The sequence below is a fragment of the Larus michahellis genome, chromosome 3 (genome assembly GCF_964199755.1).
Source record: "Larus michahellis chromosome 3, bLarMic1.1, whole genome shotgun sequence".
Lineage (NCBI taxonomy): Eukaryota > Metazoa > Chordata > Aves > Charadriiformes > Laridae > Larus > Larus michahellis.
The window spans coordinates 17,404,670-17,426,538 of record NC_133898.1 but is presented as its reverse complement, the minus strand read 5'-3'; the positions used below and the strand labels follow the sequence as shown (position 1 = coordinate 17,426,538).

Below are 21,869 nucleotides of genomic sequence, written 5' to 3'. Positions count from 1 at the left end.
CTGTGCTATTCTGACTTAGTGAAAGCTCCCGTGGAGTTCCACACGCATCTTCACCGAACAAGGGCTGCCTGGTCCAGCCCTCGGTCTGGTTCTCCAGCAACGGCGAGCTGGTGATTCTGCTACAGAAGTCTCTCTAACTCTCTAAATGGACAGAAGTCTCTCTAAATGGACATAACGTGGATGAGTCCAGCGCACATGAACTTCAGCAACAATGGCGAAACAGAGACTGGAAGAAGCTGGCCTAGCTTAGAAGTGGGAGATCAGCATGCATGTCCCTGCTGCCACGTCATGTTCTGGACAGAAAAGACTGGCGGAGGGAAGGTGCTGTGGTAACACACTATCCCAGTGCTCAATCTCAGCTCTTGCCTCCAAAATATGTCAACTTTTCTTCCTCCAAGCCCTCATTTTCCACAAACTCTTCTTCATGCTCAGGAGCTTTGCTGTTGAAGCACTTTTTCACTCCCTCTGCTCAAACTCTTAAATCCCTCTACTGTTCCATCGCAAAGGTCCCTAGCGCTTCCCCACCCCAAACTACCACTTTCTTAATAACTACCCCCAGTACCCTATTCCCTCTACTTCACACTGCCTCTGCTCCTCCTAAACCATTAGCCCATATCTTGGTCATAAGTCTCATCAAGACAAATCCCCTTCTGGCACCACGCTAACCCGCGTCCTTAAATGCACAACCCCTACACATACTGCTCAGCTCCTTCTGTTCTGCCTGTGAGCACGTCGATCCCATTCCAGCCCCGTTTCTACCTTTTCTTTCCGAGCACATGCACATACCAACATTCAGATTTCATTAGTCACTCCCTGGCTCCTACTCCGGTAGACGTAAAAAAGCCCAGAATCAACTTATATTTATCAGTAAACAGCCTGAACAAGATCCTGAGAGCACAGAAAAAAGAAATAGCTAGAAGAAATAGTCATACTGTACATGTAATTTGGTAACTGAACGAGAAATTTGGGGGGGGGGCAATAAAAGTGCCCCCAGTAGGCACCGAAGAGGTGTATGCAGGAAGGAAGGGGTGAATGAGGATGGTGACAGCCATCAATATGGCTACACTTTTAACTTTTCACTTACTCAATGTGCAATTTTCACTTCAGACATGATCCATCGTGTTCCCCTATTCTTAAAGAAACTGTCTTCATTTAAAGTTACCGAGAAAGTTGCAATTGCTTTCCTTTTATGTGGGCTTTGCCATGGGCAGACCATGTTTTTGTAATCTGGAGGCACTGCAGTATGAGCTACTCTATCTACTCCAAAAAAAAGACTGCATGGGAGATACTGCTATAACAAAAGCAACAGCCGCCTTCTTAAACGGAGCAAGGAGATATGAACACAAATCATCAAATAACCCACATGCTGCAGAGACCACTGGCCGGCGCTGAGCAGCCTAGGACTTGCATTTGTGAACATTAGATGTGCTTCTCTGAACATTCTCTGTACTTCCCTTTACCTTGCTGATGTCATGATCCAGAGAATTATTTTCTTATTCCTTCCTGTGGTTAAACTTTCAATTCTTTCAGCCATCTTTCACCTCCCGAAGTTCAATGAGAGTCAAAAAGCATAGTCAAAAGATCATTTGGTCAAGCTTGAAAGATGTTTAATTTTAACTTTTAGTATATTAAAAAAAACTATGCGCTGAACTACTTTTTGTTTAATAGGGTGGACAACATTGCTTGGTTGGAATTCTGTTTGTGTCTCTGAGAGGCACAACACTGTCCACTAAAACCACATGAGATCATACTACTAAGCAAAATCCCAGCAAAATTTCCTGACGAGAGTGTTCGCCGCAAGATTGTGGTTTGATTTTTCAAAAGAAGTGGAAAACATCCAACCATGCTGGGCTTTTGGCTTTGCTTCTACTATTAGCCGGAATTGGGTTGGCTCAAGGAAAACTGATAGAATAAAAAAAATCAAAGCATTTGCTGGGAGGATGGGGGTGGCAGAGCTAGCCAGTGCCAGGGGCAGAGGAGGAGGGTGTGGATGTCTGAGAACTGTGGTGACATTTATTGAGTGCCTGGGCAAAGTAATCGTTTCTCCTTCCTTTGACACTTCTGATTCACCATATTAGAGAGCAATGCTTTCATCGGGGATCGACTAATTGACCTACCCTAAAAGCTCTTTTCGACTTTTAACAGGTATGATGCTATGAAAAGCTGACAAAGTAACAAAAAAGCAGATAAGATGTCACCATAAAGACTGCAACGGTTACATACAACCCTATTAGACTAGAACAGAGTAACTGCAAAACTGAATGGAGCTAATGTTGACAGATACAAGCCTGAGAATCCAGTTCTCGTTCTCACCTGGCTAAGCCTGCAGGGGCTGGGACACTGCAGAAGGGTGCTCTGACACCCCCCACCCCTCACCCCATCCCTCTGACTGATGCTTAGGAATGCAGCGAGGGGCTCCACAGGAGCTGTGTCCAACCCTGCTCAGCCAGAAAGAGAAATGCTTCTGTCAGGCTTACGGAAGCAAATGGGAACACCTCTCTGAAGAATTAATAATGAAAGGAACCAGATGCTTCAAAACACTGTCAGATAGTGGAATTTCTGATAAATGCAGAAAAGCAAAGATGTTTAGAGTTATGAAGTAAACACTCTGAAATGCCTTCTTACGACATGTAACATCCTTCATTTTGTAAAATCAGCTACTTAACTTCTGGAGAGGCTCCTGGGCTTCCCCATGAAGTCCTTAAGTGGCAGCTCCACCACTTCATCTTTCATTTTCTTTAACAAGACTCATTTCTCCTGAGAAAGCTGCCTTTTTACACCATCACACTTTGATTGGGTCCAAGGTAACGTTTTTTAAAATTGGCAAAAGGTGTGTGATTTTAAAATGCATTCTAAAGAATTGTAGCTGGTACGTCTGCAACCACATTTCTTTCCCCCTCATTCTTTTAACCTTCCCTCAAATTAATAGCAAACCCCTAAATGATATTCCCATATGGACAGAAACTGAAGGAATAATAAGCATATACATATATGCGCACATACATACATCTCTGGTTTTCCCCTTTAAGCACATACAGTACAGAACATGCAGCATTCTCAACCTTGCACTGCCTCAGTGCACTAGGGAGGAGAGTGGTGGCCTGAATTACTCAATCTCTTCTTTTTTTTTTTTGGAATTAGACCAGACATCTAACTTTTCTCTCTTTTTTTTAATTAATAAAATGCTTAAGAAAAGCCGCTTCTGTGCACTTGTGCACTTTGCCTTTTCTAGCAGTTGAGTGTTAAAAGGTACTTGTCACACAGTGGGAATTTTCAGGTAAACAATACTATTGTATCCACTAACGCTAGCATTGGCAATCCCCGAAGAAAAATCCAATAAATCCTAACTACCCCGTGCCTGCAACTAGGTCATCTTGAGCAGAGATGCTAAGGTTAAGTACAAGATCTGTTTTTCACTTTGCAAAGCTTGTAAATGACATCGCATGATCGTGCAAATGAAGCAAGGCAAGATGAGAAAATGAAGAAGAATGAAGCTGTATAATCTAATCAGAAGCCAACAAGGGTTTTTCTTTATCTTTTTTTCCTCCCCCGGAGACAAAGGGAGGCTTTAAATCCTTAAAACGCAGTCTGGTGTTTCGCTTTCTTTTACAGCTTTTGGTAGGGCTGAACATATGCACATCTATTTTGCATGTATTTATGTACAGGTTCACGTTAAGTATGCATGCAAAAAGAAAGAGGAAAAACTGTAACAGGGCTGTTTAAAGGGCACTGAAGCACCTGCCTGTCACTTCAGAAACTAAGTACCGGAGCACCGTAATTCTTAAGCAAAATGTATTTGCACCTGAAAAGAATTTTATCTCCGTCCCTTTCCTGACCGCTACGGCGGGCATTATTTCCCCTTCTCGCTGCCTAACCGCTTACTTCTTCCCCGATCCCCTGTACAATTAGCTGACCTTTGCTTTAGTTCATCGACTTGCGCCCAAGGTAATGAATCGGAAGGAGCGTGATCCTCACCGGCAATTCAAGCAACACCCAGGCTCCCTCCCCGCCCCTCGCCGGGGTCCCTCGGCGCCTTGCCCTGCCTCTCGCCGCGCCCCGGGACCACCGACACCCGCCGCGGGGACGGCTTTGCTCCGCTGTGTGTGTGTCCCCGGGCTGGGGGCAATGCGGGAGGGGGCGAGGGCCACCGCTGCCGGGGCGCTCCCACCCTGGGGGCCACGGCTCCGGAGGCGCCTCCGGGCTGGGTTTTCCAGCCGTCTCCGTGTGCCGACCGGGCATCCCGGAGGGGTGCGGGAGAGCTTCCCCTCCGCCTCCCACCGACCCCGCCGGCCCCGGGGGATGCCCGACGGCTCCGGCAGCGTCCTCCGCCCGCCCCCGCCCGGCTGGAGGGGCGGGTTGGGGGGGCTGTCCCGGGAGCGGCGGGACGGGCCCGCACCCCGCCCGAGGAGGCTGCCGGCGGGACCGGCCCCGCAGCCCTTCTGCCGCCTCCCCTCCGCGTTCCTCTTCCTCCCACCGACCGCGGGGTCCCGGCGGCCCGCGCCTGACCTCTGCGGGGCGGCGCGGCGCGGCGCAAACCCCACCATGCAGGGTACCGAGCGGCGTCCAAACCCACCGTGTCCGCCTCGCAAGGAAGCCGGTGACCTGTAGATCGCGATAGGCACTGAATGATGTTTGCTGCTGCCATGGAAATGGTGAATGTGGTGAGCGCCCAAACTGGAGGCGCCCCACGCCACCCCAAGGAGGCCGCTGAGAGTGAGCGGGACTATCCAGAGCAGGGCCAAGCGGCCCCCGGCGCTGCTGCTGCTGCCGCTGCTGGCGGGTCCCGGCTCCGGGCTGCCCCTCAGGAACCCCCCCATCCTCCGGTGCACGGCGAGCCGGCCCGCGGCGTCCTCGGGAGGAGCAGCGGCCACAGCAAAGGAGGCAAAGTTTGGGGAGAGGAGCGCTCGCACACACGCACACGGCGCTGGCTGCAGCTCACCGCACCAGGCGAGCCATCTCTTCCCTTTGGGAAAGCTTATCAGCATCCTTTTCTCCAGGTCTTCTTCTACCCAAAACAATCCGAGACATAGTCAGAGGCGGAGAATCCAGGCAGTTCAGAGCCTTCGCAAAGAGGTGGAAGAGGGGAAAAGCCCCGCGCTCAAACAATCGCTAGTTTCAGCTTTCCCGGGGCTGGTGCTCATTAACAATACTCCACAGTTGCAAGGGCTACGAGAGTGCCAAGCATTCCCCCATCCTCAGTAATCCACAGTGCAGCCAATCATGCCACATTTCTGCTAAGAAAGAAAAAAGGGGATGCCACTCCATCAGCCAGCGCTGGGAAAGCAGAGAAAAATCAAACTGCTGCTCTTCCCTCCATTCATCTTCAAACTGGTGAGCCCTCACCGAGCGATCTCTCTCCCGGCGCACACACACACACACACACACTCACACACACACACCGCCAGACAATAATCAGGCTGCTCCGGCAATCTCAGTGGTCTGACTATTGACAGTAATACCCGAGGATGGTTTCAGGGAGAATAGTGCACCCTTATGAAAGAAGCTGGGAAGAAGAAAAAAAAAAGAAAAAAAGAGAAAAAAATAACCATGCTTGCGAAGAGCAGGGCTATGCAAATCTGCAGTCTCCAAACAGCAAATCGCTGAAGCTTGGATGCAATGCAGAGGACGAGCCTATGTTAAAGAGGGAGGCTGAGTTCAGCTCCCACACAGTCGCGCTGCCTCTCCTCTGCCTTTCGGGAGCCGCGCACTGCCAGAACATGGCTCGGGCGGTGCGGAGGACACACACACACACACACACACACACACACACACACCGCTCTTCCCCACCCGCCACCCATCCGCGCCGCGGAGTCAGCAGCGCGGCGGGAGCGTTCCCCCTCCTCTCACAGTTCAGATGTGGCAGTGTCTTGAAAACCCACTTTCCAGCTTAAAAAAGAACGATTTCGGGTCTTTTAATTGGCCTAAACTTCGCCCATCAGATGTTTCCCTCTGTCTATTCGAGCATCTGCTTCGATTATCCGGTAATTACACTCACGGCGCCAAACAAAGAGTTACCGGGTGTTTTCTTTTTTCCCGGCACTACTCAACTACCGCACCTCTGCTGCCCACCGCAGACACGGCTGCAAACTGGGCTGAAAAAAAAAGCCGTTTCTGGGCTGAAAAAACCCCATTTCAGGGCTGAGCCCCCCCCCCTCAACCCCAGCTGCAGGGCGGCGCCGGCAGCGCCCGCATCGCCGCCCGGGTGCGGAGCCCCGCCGCGGCGCTCGCCCCTCGCCTGCCCCGAAAACAGCGGGAAGGGATGCTCTATGCGCACCCCCGCCCCTCCACCCCGGGCAGCCGGGGGTGGGAGATGTCACGTTTAAAAGCGAAGGTCTGCATTCAAAGGGGAAACACTTCCCCGCTCGGCGGGTCCTCAGCCCCCCCTCCCTGGGAGCCGTCGGCGGGAGGCGCGGCCCCTGCAGTACCGCACCTGGGCACAGCAGGGTGCGTGAGCCGCCCGCTCCCTCCCTCCCTCGCTCCCTCCCCCGTTTCCAGCCTGCCGTGTGGATCTTGTGCCATGCCTTCAGCAGCATGAGATCATGGGTGCGGGGTGCGGATGCGTGAAAAGGGAGAGGGCGAGCAAGTGGGCGTGAGAATGCTTTTTTATCCGTTTCGCCTTCATTTAAACGCAAACCGCTGCAATATGCTGAGGCGCTCCTTAATTCACACGGACGCGAAGGGAAGTCACAACCCTTACTCATCCGCGTAGGTTTAGGAAAGAGAAAGGCGTCTCGCCCCTCAGCCCAGGGCGGATTGCTCGCCCCCGGTGAGGAGAAAAGCCCTTCGTCGCGGGGTTGTGCCGGGGACCGCACACGGCGGCGATAAGACCCCGAAACCCGCCAGAGGAGGGGCGAGGAAGCGGCACCCCCTGCCCTGCCCTGGGGGCGGTGCGTTTCACAGCCCTGCCCGCCCGGCTGCACCGCAACGCAGTCCCGCCGCGCACCCCAAGTTTTGCAAAGAGGCCGAGGTAAACTGGAAAAAGACCCTTTACCGCAGGGATGAAAACACTCAAGGGAAAACAAACAAAAAAACCCACAAACACAACAACCTCCAGGCTTAGCGCCCAAGCCCTTTCTGCTCTCCGGGAAAGCGCACTGGAGGAAGCCCCGCAAGGGGGCTTCCCCGGCGGGTCCCCGCCAGCCCAGTGCTGCGGTCCTCCGGGGCAGGGGTTGTCCTCTACCACCCCCGGCTTCCCACAGGGAAAGGCAGCTTTATAAGGAAGTTAGTGACTTTTCCAACCTGTCTGAAGAAGCCTTAGCGTAAAAGAAGAAACCCCAGTTTTCCAAACTATCGGCTTGCAACTGCCATGCACTGTCGCCTCTTAAAAAAGAAAATACAATAAATTATCTAAGTTTCAGAGTTAAGGGAAGAAGGAAAAATGAAAGAAATCTTAAAAAAACCGTCAGCCTGGATTCACCAACTTTCCTAGAATTCAGCCCTTGATGTATATTTCTTGTTCATGCAAGTAATATGTCTTAGAAATTTTATCCAGAAATACCACTAGGTTTTCTATCAATCTGACTCAGGAAACAAAACATTTCAGTCAGTCACTGGAACCAGTTTTTCAGTAAACTGTTCACATGTTGCTGCCGTTTTAGAAACATGCAGCAGTTAACTGTCTGTTCTTAATGATTCTAGACATCCTACAGACGAGTAACTTAAAATTGTTATCACTTCTCTGAAATAGGAAGCCGGTATTGCCAACCGTGTAACGATACAGTTGGCAACGCAGTTGTTCAGATACAATTTCAGTTGGCAAGTCCTGTCTAGACTAACTTCTGCTCGTCTGTTTTAAAGGCCTCCATCAAGAGCTGTATTCTCCCACCTTTTAGTGGGAGTTTCCCTGTTGGCATCCAGGAAAGCGTGGCTGGCTCCCCTTGTAGGGTTCCCATTAGGTGTAACCTTGCAGGAGGGGCTTTCTGCAGATCCCGTCCAGCTTGAGCATAGTTTATTCAACTCTGTTTGAAGATATGCTTTGGTGTGGATACAGTAAGACTTTGTGTAAGCAATCTTTTGTGTCTTGTTGGATGTGTTTGTAGTTTGAGCACTTAAGTTCTTACTCTATCTGCCATCTACTGTGTCAAGGAGGCCTAAAGTGCTTAAATACCAAGGACAAATGAATAAAATGTTTAGGTACTTCAAAGGTACTTCATTTAATATTTTACTGAAGATAAAAAGGGTGTTTAAGTGCTTGGCATTATTAAATGTGTACTATTTATGCAGTGCACACATATAAGTGCCACTAAAATTTCTAGTTTAAATCTGTGTTTGGAGACTACTTAGAGAAGTTTTTTCATCAGATAAATTATAATGGGTCATTTTTAGGTGTTACATTGTGATGTTAAACACTACTTAGGGACTGTTAAATTGACGGAATATTTTGCTGCTGCATACCCAAACCAAGAGCTAAGGACACAAAGGCCAATCTCCACAAAGCTATTTAGGTGTCTAACGCTTATTTAAGTAGCCGAATAAAATGTGAATGGGGAGACAGACGCCTAAGCAGGCATCCCTTTCTGGTTCTGGCAATGTGCTCAGCACCTTGTATGTACTAGCTCTAATTTTAATAACATTTGACGTTTTCCTGGCTCTGCACTCTGAACCACAGAGAGAAACAAGAAAGGGACTATCCAAGTTTCAGGGAGGAGAAAGGTGATCTAATGCGGTGCACTGGAGAGAAATGGGGAGAAGTAATTTGTGGAAAATATCCTAAAAAGATTGAACATTGAAAGGATGACAGGACGGGAAAAAAAGAAGTCGAAGAAAGAGGTGTGTATGAAAGCAAATAAAAGGCAGATGGGGACAGGAAGGCAAAAGAAGGAAATTCCAGGAAGTAAAATCCTCTCTTGCTCAGTTTTTTGTGGTAATAGCAAGCACTTCTTTCCAATTTGAAGCAAATCTTGGTAGTCAGATACTTCTAGTCTTTTCATGTTTTATTTAAAAAGCTTAATTGGGTGTCTTAGCACTCAGAGTTCGGCTTTTTAATGAAAAGTAAAAGTTAAAAGCATCTGCAAGTAAACATTATGAAAACCAATGGTAAGCAGCATTTCTTATTTAAAATACTTTCTTTTATACCCCCTGCAGACATAAGAGTGAGTATGAATCTTTGTTAGTTGAGGACTAGCTGAAGTTGAAATAATCTGGGTTTAATCCCCAAGGGCACAGAATCAGCTACTCCCAACACAATCAACGTTGTGGTATCAGTCTGCGAAGGTTCACTCAAAGAAGGAAGAAGTGGTACAAAAGAAGGCAATAAACAAGTTTGTGCCAGCAAGTAAATGCCTTATTGCAGGCATAGCAAAGTGTGAAAATAAACTACAGCATTCACAAGGTAGTTTTCAGTATTTTGGAAACTTAGCTCAGTGAAGATAATTTAATAGGGTTTTTAACACCATTTAACACTTACCCTGCGCAGGTCACATTGGTAGGAAATGTGACTTTTAATCAAGTTATTTCCACCAAGCGGACTCTGTTAATACCAGTAGGTTCCTAAGTTTGTGAGCAAGAATATCCTTATAATTGTAAAAACACACGTTTTCCTGGCTTATTCTAATGCCATTATCCTATGAACACCAAGTGATCCGAAAAGAGATTTATACAAACAAAAAAAAAGCACTTCCACAAGTATAAGTTACATTACGTTCTTAGATAAAATCAGATACTTCTTGCTGGTCCAACCATATCTGTCTACACCGTGGTTCCTGTCAATACAGCTATATCAGTTAAAACAAACAACTTTGTCGACACCAGCAAAACTTAAGTGCAGACCATGCCTTAGGCTAGCAGAAGTCGTCGGTTAAATTCAGGGCCCCTTTAGGTTAAGTGCTGCCTTTACGCCACCAGACTTCTCTGGCCACCTCTTTTCTCCTGAGGTTAAACCCTGCACTTCATGTTGCAACATTCACTCTTAAACTCCTGAAGCTCAAGTGCTGTTCAGAAAGCTCAGGTAGAAAAAAAAACCTCCACAAATGTGTACCTGTATTACTGGGAATACTGTTCAAGCAACACTTTAACACACTTCCTATGTTTTTCTATTACAGCTGTTCTAGTGGAGAAAATGGAATATCACTTCATTTGAAAATAGGCGAACGTTTTGTGATTACAATTAAGCAGGACAGAATTTATGGTTATCTGTCCTACAGACAACAGCTTAGAGAAGAAAACATTGCAGCTAACATTTCCACTTACCAGTATAAACTCTGATGAATTTAAGGACCTATACACAGGATCTCCCAATACTAAAAATGTCTGATTTTCAGACATTTCAGTGTCTGATGACATTGGAGGTGTTCATTTCCCTCCTTTAAGCAGCAGCGAATGTTTCTTTCAAAAGCCAGTGAGTTGCAAGATACTGAACCAAGGGCTGTCATCCACGTATATGTCCTAACCCTCCGTAACTTAGGGCAGAAACCCTTTACTTTAGAAAGGAAGCCAAAAAACTTTATCATGTGAACTACTCGGAGAGTTGAAAGCTAAAAAATATAATTCTAGGAGAGCTGGATGGAGTATTTGTGCAGTCACAAAATACAGAGAAAGTAAATTTTTTGGTGATCATGTAAAAAGAAGGGAGTTTACAATGGAAATACTTAGGCTGCGTTCTCTGTAGTGCAGCTATTCTCTCTATATGTATAGTTCAAAATAAATCCCAGTACAGTTAATAAGTCTTTCTGTCCATAAACCTGTCCATCCAAATAGGCTTAAATCTTCATAATGAATTTCTTGACTCTGTGTATATAAAGACAGAAAGAATCTCTTTCTCTGTATTCCTTGCTGTCAAAAGGAAGCTGATTTTTATTTTGTTTTATTTTATTGAAACCATGCACATAAGCCAGGTCCCTTATGTGCTGGTAGAATAGAAGGGGCTCGTAGGAGAACATTTTCCAATGGGGAATTTTGACTCTGAAAGGAAGCTCCCTCTTGGTCTCAAATAGCCCTGGTTGGTCCATCAGTTCTCAGGGCACTTTGCCAAGTCCATCTACCATTACTCGCGTTAGCCCTGGTTTGACCTGCCTTGAGGAGGATGGCTCATACTCCACTGGGGGTTGTCTTTTGCTGGCTGCCAGTGCTGCAATGCCATTTAATTTCATATTTTCTTTTTTTTTTTTGGTCTAACTTTGCACAAAGGGTGCTTACAGTTTGGCTAGGTTCCCCTTTTCATTCCAATATAAAGCCACAGAATTAAGGCCAAATCCACATATATATACATGGAGGTATTTAAGAGATTTGTAGTCCCGTATCAAGCAGGGCAGGCTGTACTCGTGTTCTCTCTGGACTACTGCATGAGCAGTTAATTCTATGGGCAATTAGACTGCTGCAGAACCTGCAAAAGTCTCTCTGATTTCTACCAGAGCTGCCGCAGGAACTGGCACTGCATTGCCGCAGAAAAGAGAGATCCCTGACTACAGCTTAAATGCTACTAATTTGAACTCCTCAGCAAATGCTCCAGCTACGGACAAAAAAAAAAAAAAAAAAAAAAAAGAAAGAGAACCACAAAAATAGGTTGCAAATTAGTCATCAAGAAGTTTGATGAGATCAGTGACAGATGCCAATAAGAGAACCTAGCGTTGTGCTCTTTTGTATCCAGTACAAGCATACAAAGTATATGCAAAGCCTATTTGTTTATAAAAGGCCTCCAGAAATAGGAAAAGTGTGTGTATTGGATTGTTTGCAGCTCTTGTTATTTACCATACATAATACCTGAGATATCAGATGCCATGTCGAGGCCAAGGTCACACTAAACTCCAAGTGCAACGGCCCTAAAATGGGGAAATTAAGGTTAAAGACATTGCAAGGCAAAGTTGATCATCTTTTTTTTTTTGGTGGGAAGCCCACGGTAAACGGGAGAGCCCTGAATGATGTTTGTGGTGTGCCTAGAGTTAGCAATAGTCGGGAGCGCATTTTTAAGCGGGTTTTCCTGACAGGATTTCTAAGATATCACCCATCATGATTCACGATCGTCAGCCCGCCTCCTCCTTCCTGGCCTTGGTGGAGAAGAGGATGTACAGTGGAGTTCCACCTCCGGCCTTCTCTGAACGCATTAGTCCTGTAACACTATTGGCAAAGGAAGGGGGAAGGTGCACCCTGCTACCATTCCGTCCACTCTTCTAGGTCTATACATTGCGTTAGACTCCACACAGCAGCAGTGTTACAAATCATCTGCAGAAGTAACTGAATTTTAAGAGCAGAGCTGTAAAATGACAGCATGAACTTTCGGCGTTCATAACTTTAGAACATCCAAATGCTTATCTAGCTTTAAGCTGCTTCTTTCTTTCCTCCCCCCCCAAAAAGAAGCGTCACGATTGTGCAGAAACCGTATTTGTTTGTAGTGCCAAGCAAATGTTCTATAGCTGAGTTATGAACCTCTGAACATACAGGTTTAAAATGGAAATGCTGACATAATCTTAAATGTAGTGGCACAAATACTGCCACTACAATAATCCTTGTAATCTAATATATTGGCCCTAGGGGGATGGAGACTCAATTGCTGGTCTCAGACAGCCTTTCTGAGGCTCAATTCAAATTGCGTAATTATTCTTCAAGTTCTTTAAAATATATTTCAATTGCAGTATTGTACATTCCAAAATATTGGTTCTTCAGAGATTGATTTGACTTTTTTTTCCACTTTAAAGAGATATATGACCTCAGAGGCATGTGAAAAATCATTAATCAAGTTTATACTGTGTAACACTCTTTTGTGTGTGAAAGACTTAGTTTTTTTTCCAGATTTCCTCAGTTACGTTGCCAAGATGATTCCCCTAGAGAGCCATGTGTTTATCTTGACAGGTGTTAGTGAGATCTGCAGAATCTCAGTGGAATTGTTACTGGTTGCTTTGAGGTACAGTAGAAAACATTAAGTCTGCAAACTAATGAACTTACCTTATTACATTCTAAATAAAATAAACCACAGAGTAAGTTGGATTAATCTGCTAATACCTTTCTAATGAAGCTTTTATTGGGCATATGGTGTGGTCTTGCTATTTTCCTCATATAGCTAGCACAAGCCAAAACTCAAAATAAAACCTACACGTATCTCTTGTGTTACATACTAGTATCAAAAACTCACTATCATGATTATTTTCAGATTGCTATTTTGCTAGCATAACCTTTGATTATGATTTGCAAGACTAAATGGATTAAAAAAAATAAAAAGCAATCAGATTAAACAAAGAAACAGGAGTCACCACTGATAGGAGAAGAGAAAAATACAACTTCTACTGCCATTGCTAGGGGAAAAATATAAACCACTGCTGCTAAATTATAATTACTTTAAAATGTATTCTGTGACCTGTCCTGACAATGTCAGGGAGTCATTAACTAAATATTGTAACTTCTGGAGTTAAATAATCATTCCTTAGTTACAGTCCATTAGTGTTTTCCAGCCCTGAGCTATATTTTTGTAATGCATATTAGAAGCATTAAACAATAGGTGCTTTTAACAAAAAAGAATGAGTTTTAAGCAAGGTGAAACAAGATACCATCATTTTCAGCCAGCTATGCCTTTTGCCTGTAATTGTCATTTTCTTTCTCTCTCTATACGTGCAACATCAGAACACAAGAAAAACCACTCCTTAGTAACATTCATCTTCTGGGAACACGCTGCGGAATTTAAGTATAAACCCATAGTGGCATCTCAAAGAATAGCAATATCTCATATACTTCAGCTTTGATATACTATTTCAAATCCTTAATTTCCTTTTTTTTGCAGTTTCCCACATAAAGTTTTGCTTTGCTTCCATATTCGCAAATGCCCATTTGAGACAAAAAAAAGATCTTTTCATAGCCAAGCTCTCCCCTCCCTTTATTTACTTCAACAACAAATTAGCAGCCAAGTTTTTGTAGAGGATAAGAAAATAGATACAGTGAAAACGGAGTGAGAACGTAGTTTTTCTTTCCTTCAGCACCAGCAGCCAGAAACAGTATGAAAGCAATGGATCATGAAGAAAAGCAATTTCCTACTTCAGGGATTAAGCAATGCCCTCTTTTGTAATGTTAAATGAAAGTTCTGTGTCTTTTTTTTTTTTTTTTCCAAGTAATACTGATTTTTTTCCCCAATTTAAATAAATAGTCACTAGAGAAGCTCCAACGGAGTCCCAGACACATCACTTTCTAGCCAATCAATAACACAGATAAAACCCTTTATGTTGTACTTCTTTGAGCAGGCCTATTGATAGGGCAAGAAAAATTAAGCTGCTACAGAAGCCAAAGATAATTAACTTAACGAAGGAGAATATCCGGGGATATATATGTTCTGTTCTTTTCCTAAGGACAAATATAGGGGATTCCAGTATAAAAAATATGCAGACTTCTGTCGAAGCATTCAAATAAAGACAGGTACCTACATTTTACTGGTCAAAGTAGACGTCTCTCATCTGGTCACACTGTAAAATTAACTACTTCTGTGATGATACATGGCCAGGCTATCAGGTGATGTGCCATACCCTCATCTAAAACATTATCCTACACTTCTCTTTGGTAGTATGGAAAAGATGGAAGTTCTACATCAGCCTCTGCCACAGCTTTTCAAGCGCAACCTCGGGCAAATCACTACAAACCATTAGTCACTTAACAGCTAATTGACAAGCTAGGTCAATGTTATCAGTCACAAGGATAAAGGTGATTTGCATGAGTAAGGCTTGGTAGAGTGGCACCCTTCACACCAATGCTGACAGGTTTTCATCTTCAAGCACTATTAAACAGCGCGTCGCAGGATTAAGTCTTCCACACCTACAAGTCTGTATCTATAAAGCTCTAACAAGAATATTCAGGGCGGCGTTAAAGCCAATACTGTGTTTAAAGCACTTTGAGATTGCTTCACGAAAAATGCCAGTGTTTATAATAATTATGGATGCCTGAGCTTTCCTCAGTTTTTATACGTAGATAAATAGAAATCCTGTAAATATCCGATCAACTTTGCTCGATGGGACAACTTGTACCGGAAAGGATTATCACTGTAAAGAGACTTTGTAGGACCAAGCTCATCCTCCTTAGCATATATGCAAATAATAGCTGCAACTATCAAGAGATTGGAAACAGAAAATCATTTAATTCATACCTGTGTTTTGGTTTTTAATGAATTACATTAACAATTTTCCTAGCTAAGACAAGGCACCTGCTATATAATTAAAATGAAGAGTCACAACCAACTTATCTTTTAAAAACAGGTTGTAACAGGAAAGAAAACGCTAGACTTCTCAGCTGCAACTTTATGGCTCTATCAAAACTTGCCTAATTTTACCTATTTATTTCAGTGCATAATAAAAGAAGTACTCAGAGAAAAAATATACAACGCATGCATATTTTTAAAGGCTTAGAAAGCTAGCAGTTTTAACACCCTTGGATCTAATTTTGTTTCTAACAAGTAAAATGGGAAGAATCGGGCCCTAAAACCGATAATGATCTGAAACCTGCTCTTTGAATCTTTGCACACGCTAAAACTATCATAAATTTCAATAGAAAATACGGGTGCGCTGCTGGCCATCTTTGGTTACACACTTCAGCATTACTGCCCAGAAAAGCTTAGGGTTTTCGTTAGGAAGTTTTCAAAAACCACCATATTGAACCGCTAGCCCATAATAGCTCTTCCACATTTCACAGGATGTCAGTTCCTGGAGCTGTTTTTCCTTCGATGCACAAAAAGTACTGCCAGTAATTTTAATCAGAATTATGCCACAGACTGCAAGAAGGCAATCACATAATATGAATTATCACGGTTTTTGCATATTCCTGCCTCTTGCAGAACTGTGGTTTTGTTAGCGGAGTTGGTACTGTATAAGCTACTGATTCGTGGCTGCTTTGTTTAAAAAAAGCTTAGTACTAGTGTAGTCCTTCTCATCCAGATATATCAAAGTGCTTTATAAAGCAGTGAAAGCAGTGGAGCCAAGAAAAAACTTGCAGTGAAACTTTTTTCTTTTCATTTGGTAACATTAAAAGGTCTCAAATTATTTGTAGTGAAAAATAAAGGAAACGCATTATGAAAACCAAAGAATTACATTTAAAAAAAAAAAGATTTCATTTTAAAAATTATGTTCCCTTTCATCATTTTTTGTGGCCTCTGTTTAAAAAAATTAAATGCCTTTTCTTTGTCACTATTTTTTAGTTGCGGTTGAACAAATCTTCTCTCAAATACTTTCTTTTTAGAATTGCCTCTAAACCTAAAATTAGTTAATTCCTAAAGCTCCAATCAGGGCACTTTACTCCATAAAACTCCTACTTTAAGTAATGCCCTGAAAGCCTTCACCTTGTTTTCACTCAATTCCTACTCAAGGAATGCAACAGTATGGAAAGAAGATTAAATATCATGATATAAACTTACAATACTTGGTACTAGGAACTTCAGTTTCCGTTTACTTTGCTCCTGTAAGCCAGCTTTAATGAAAATATAATTGTTCTACCCTAAATACTAATCACAGTTGCCACCGATAAGGTTCAATATGAGTGATAAAGTTCAATATGAGATGTGGGCACACTGCCTGCCACAGGTCAAGTGATAGGACATAAACCCTCCTCGTCAAGCACCGAAGAGGGATATGGTCTGTGCACAGGGTACGTAACAGGACACGTGCTCTACATTTTGTTGCATAAAAGGGGGATGTGCCTGCCTTCAATCGCATAACTTAACACAAAACTTGGGACCAGGATCCCTGTTTCTTACCTTCCCATTGTAGCAGAAAGCAGCATTTGCACTTGCATTGTATGGGACAATAAGCAACCCTCGTTTGGCTAAGAGTGAACTTCTACACCAGAATTACAATCACACGAAAGGTTTATGAATTACAGGGTATGCAAGAGCAATGCTCATGTTGCCGTATACTTTCCAGCTCCAATCCGCATGCTGTGGCTGAAAGCCACAAAGTGGGAGTTGAAGCACAGGTTGTTGGATGGTTCCATCCAACCTCCCATTGAGCCGAAGGGAATTTACACAAGCCAAAAACCTGGACGTTACCTTAGTCTGAAAACATCCCAGAAAAATCAGCATGAGTTATAAATTATTAGAAGCCATTTTTAATTCTCACCTACTTCACACTAATGGTCAATTTATCATTACTGCAAAAAGAGATTTAGAACAATGTTTATGCCATTAAAATAAATATCCATTAGATATACAGTATATCCCACAAGTGCGTTTGTTTCCTGTGGCATTCCTCCAGAACACCGGATCTATATGCAGTATAATATAATTATATTTAACTGGTAATGAGCTACTGAATTGCACAGGGGAAAGTAGCTTAAAACCTTAAAATCTTCTAAAGTAACTTCTCTAGTCAAGATGGGCTTCAATTATACAACTCAGTATATGGAAAAGTTTTTTGGTTTATAAAATGTATCACTGTTAGTCTGCACTTCTTTCATTTTTTTCATCAAAGGAGATTTATAATGTGTAAGCAATACAGTAAAGGCTTTCTCCCACTAAAGAAGCTCAGAAATAGGCAGATTCACAAGATTAGTTTTCCAGAAGGAAAATTCTAATTATGCATTTGAAGAAGTTTGCTTCTTCCTTTCCAGTACTGCTGCAGTTTGGGAAAATGTTGGTTGTAAATATGACTAGCAGCAGGGAATTCCTGCGTCACTACTCAATACAGACCCAGGCGGTAAACAACAGTTAAGTTTTTGTTAATTTATTTAGAATCTCTAATTTAATCTCTTCATATGAAAAGGACAAGCTGCTGTACCACTGAGGTTTTTGGTCACAGTGATGAGATCATCAGGTATTTCATCAACGTTTAGCCACAGATACATAAACCTCATTAGGAAGTTTTCTGACCTAGGTGACTATGAACACAAGGACTGAGAAAACCCAGAGCATTAACACGAACCCGGCCATTAATCTGCAATGCATGATTTCTCTCCTGATGAGTATCGCATTTTCAGTGGTTGGTGAATAAGATGAGTCAAGCACTCAAATTAGTAAATGCCGATCACCGATACCTTCTTGTGGCAAATAGTAAACGTTTTTTTTCTTCAAGGTGAGGACTTCTTTCCATATCTTTTCAGTTGATCAATTTTCAATAAGCCTTGATCATATTTATCTAATAGATATGTGGGAGGGTAAAACGATCGGTTCTTCTTTTCTCTTCAGTTGCCTAGTTTTAGTCTGAGCTTCCAGGCTTGAATGTGGTTCAGGGTGACACCGTGAGTCGGCATCTGCTCACAGCATATTGGAATGTATAAACACAAGTATAACCCGCAAAAATGTGATGTAATTCTTCCCTTCAGCTCAGCATTAATAAAGCCTCAGCAGGAATACCAGGTACAAATTTGGACATTGCACTCCAGGAAGACACGAGGCAATTGAGAGAAATGTGAGGAGAGCAACATGACCAGAGTCTAGAGAACACGAGCTGTGATAAAGCTTGAAAGAATTATGCTAGAGAGGAGACAACTGAGATGGAACACGATAATAGCCTTCAAATACATGAAAGGCTGTTTCAAAAGAATAAGGAAATAACCTGTTCTCAATAACAATGATGGATGGGACAAAAAGAAATGTGCTAAATTGCAGCAATTAAGATTCAGGGTAGATATTATGAAAACCTTCTCAACAGTAAGGATAGGGAAGCACTATAAAAGATCACCTAGAAGATGGTGGTCTCCACTGTTAGAATTATTTCAGAACAGAGTAGACACGAGTCTTTCTAGAACTACTCAAATATAACTGATTATCTTTCGTGACCGGGGGGATGTCCTGCAGTCCCTTTCATCTTTCTATGAATAAGACTCCTGCATAAGACTCTCCTTTGTGCTAGAAATTGTTAAACTGCAGAAATGAAAATATTCTTCTCTAGGCCTCACCTTGCCCAGAGTTGATGCAGAAATAAGTAAGAGTAAACTTCTTATCAACACCCTCTTTTGCCCAATATGTGATGTTACTAGAGATGACAGGTCTATTTGCCTATTTGAAGCATTTCTTAGAAAACAAAAATGAGAAAAAACAACCTTATCTAGGCCAATAATGAACAAATGGATGGGAAAGCAAATATCACTTCATCATAAATTCCTCTCTTAGATCACAAAACAAAACAACTTCAAATGAATTCAGAAAGAATATATGATATATGAGCTTTTAGCTGACATACACACATATGTATATATGTGTGTGTGTATTTGCCAGCTTTTAACACTGACTAAAATTGTCGTGATTACACCTTATTTCCTCAGGCCGGACCATATTATGTACTGTGACCCGTAACACGCATGAGATTCAAACACGGTCATGCTCCTGGACTCAGTGGGCTCAATGGTATTCACTAATTAATAGGTTTTCATGGGATTTAACCTTCAATCATCCTATTTAGGAAAACTTCCAGTTTCAACTGATTCACAATATTCTATTGAACAATATTCTCAACATCATGGTCTAAATGATTTTTTTTCTCTGTAGCTTACCCCCCCAAGTGGTTCAGAGAGTTGGATACCGTGGTGTCCTATTTGAATTTACATGCAGCCACTTACATGTAACAAAAGAATAAGCACCCAGTGAACAGATTTGGTCGGCTCTGCATGAAACTTTCAGAAGTGAACTAAAATATGACTGAAAGGCCGTACTTTAAGATTTCAAATTAAAGCTTGAGTAAAATTGCTTGCAATAGCTCCAAGGGAGAAAACAGTAGTCTAAACACAGGAAAGGGTTAGGATTATGATCTATTGTTACTGAGGACAGGAGAGAGTAGTAACTCCCTGGCCCCTCCTAAAGTTATGTCTCTGTAAATCTCCACCTCTTGCACTCTTGACAAGTCTCCTAATATTCATCACTTCACCTTTCTCTCCCTGGTAAGTTGCACTGATGTGAAGAGTGAGAGAATATCTCCTCAGCCAGTTCCTGCTGCTTATATCCCCATTTGGAGAAGACTTTACTAGCATGTAAAGTATCTCAAGATTTGTCCCTTATTCGTTAAATTCATTAGAGATCATAATGACTATTGGATTTCTTTTCAGCAGGACACTCTTGTCAGTAATTCCCCATCCACTGTTCTTCAAAGAAACAGTTTCCTTTGATCCATATTGTAACTGAATCCCCACAACTGAAAGATAAACCTGTTGCAGCTTGCTCCTCCGCTGCTGATAGCTGGATTTTGATTCAAAAAATATTTCAAAAAATATATTTCTCAAGCGTATGAGTCTTTCCTGACATCTTTTGCATTATCTTCCTAATTCGTGGTACTTTTCTGCAATTTTCCAAATACACATTTAAAAACAATTAATCTTGGTTTATGGTTCTATTCCAGATTCTTCATCAGGATAATATATCTAGAAAATATAAAGCATCTAAATAATACAAGAATTGTGATGAAAAAAAATGAGAACAGTTGGATAAAAATAAACCTCATTATTATCTAATCAAATTCACAGCTGCAATGTCATACCCATCAAATTCAGGAATCAGCATCACTAGAGGAATGTGAAAAATGTATCCAATAGGATGCCATCACAAGATCTAGGCAATACCCGAACAGGTATTAAAGGGATGTGCAGAAAGTAGAACCAGAGAATGAAAAGAAACAGAGGACTCAGAAATCCGTAATATAATATAATACTAAATAAAAACTAGGAACATTTGACTTACCAGACTGTAATTCTATCAATGAACACAAGTGACTGCAGAATACATGATAGCAAAATCTGACAATTCACAAGTATTTATTCTTTTAATCTACTTATGAAGTAGATGTTTAAATTTAGTGCTGCTCTTCCTGAAAAGGAAAGTGAAGTTTTTCCCATCATGTTTCAGACAAGCTTCAGGACTGGAATGGAAAACATTTGAAATGGAAAGATCAAAGCTATCTTGTTCCATCCCAGAACACACAAAGTTAAAGAAATTAATTATTTTATTCTAGAAGTGTTCTGATCCTGATTTCTTTTACAAAGGAAACCTGACTTTTTGCCAAGATGCATGAAAAAGTATACAGTTTCATTGATTCATAACTGTCCAATTATGTGTAATCTTTGCTCAGTGCTCCTGAACAAGGACAATTTTTATGTCATGATTTTCCTTCTGGTTTTCAGCCAGCCGAGCATCACTTGTTTCAACAGAACATCATTACGGGTTGCTTTCTCCAAATATATTTTCCAGTGGATCGTATTTTTAAAAAAAAAAAAAAAAAAAAAAAAAAGACAACACAAAACCAACCAAACAAGCAAACAAACCCTTCAAAACCACCACCACCACCAAATCCCCTACAGCAGTCCAACTAGGTTGCATTGCTCACCCTCCTATCAAAACAAGGCTTCTCTGCCTTCCTAAGAGTTCTTCTGGCCTGCATGGTGAATATTGACTGCTGGGCAGATCACCGTAGCTATAAAACAGAGCATGGGGAAATGAAATGAGAAGGACAGAGAGTGAGAGTGGGGTGGGGAGGGGTGGGGTGTACACACTTGCTCTCATGCGTGTGTGCGAGTCCAAAAAGAAAATGCTCTACATTTGGGTTTATGTGTCCTTTGCAACATTTCAGAGGTTCTCAGCAGTCCCCAAGAAAGCTTCTGCTCATATGCTTTCCTGATTAAGGCAATAAGTATTGAAGTAATCTCATATTCATAAGTAATCTAGTAAATGAAAAAAAAAAGCAGCCATTTTTAGAAAGACTTTATCTAAATAATCATGGAATACTTACGATGGGTCAAGTCTCCTTTACTAAATACATGCTTTACTGCAGCTTTCTGAAACAACCATAATATACTTTAAGCATCCAGACCTACTACTGCATGATTAACGCTATGAAATTGTATTTTTAGAACAGTCCACTAGGAATGACTTTTTTTTTCTTTTTTTTTTCAAGCCTTAGAATGGTTTACAGGTGACAATGCTGCTAGCAGATTCAAATTGTTATAGAACCTGTAATTGCATTCATCTGTTTCTCCTCGCACCACTCCGTTTT

The 21,869-nt window shown here is 42.4% G+C and overlaps 1 protein-coding gene across 37 annotated transcripts in view; it reads right to left on the bottom strand.

Annotated features, from left to right (window-relative positions):
* The window catches only part of NRXN1 (neurexin 1), a 717,017-nt gene that overhangs the window by 278,248 nt on the left and 416,900 nt on the right, over positions 1-21,869 (bottom strand). For 3 of the 37 annotated variants that reach the window (XM_074578880.1, XM_074578881.1, XM_074578882.1), the window contains exon 1: positions 4,574-5,929. The exons of 33 other annotated variants lie outside the window; for them this stretch is intronic. In XM_074578880.1, coding sequence (XP_074434981.1) covers positions 4,574-4,985 — 412 coding nt within the window. In that variant the 5' untranslated portion in view covers positions 4,986-5,929. Of the gene's footprint in view, positions 1-4,573; positions 6,238-21,869 lie in introns of those variants that run through there. One more of the 37 variants, XM_074578879.1, reaches the window with a different exon arrangement.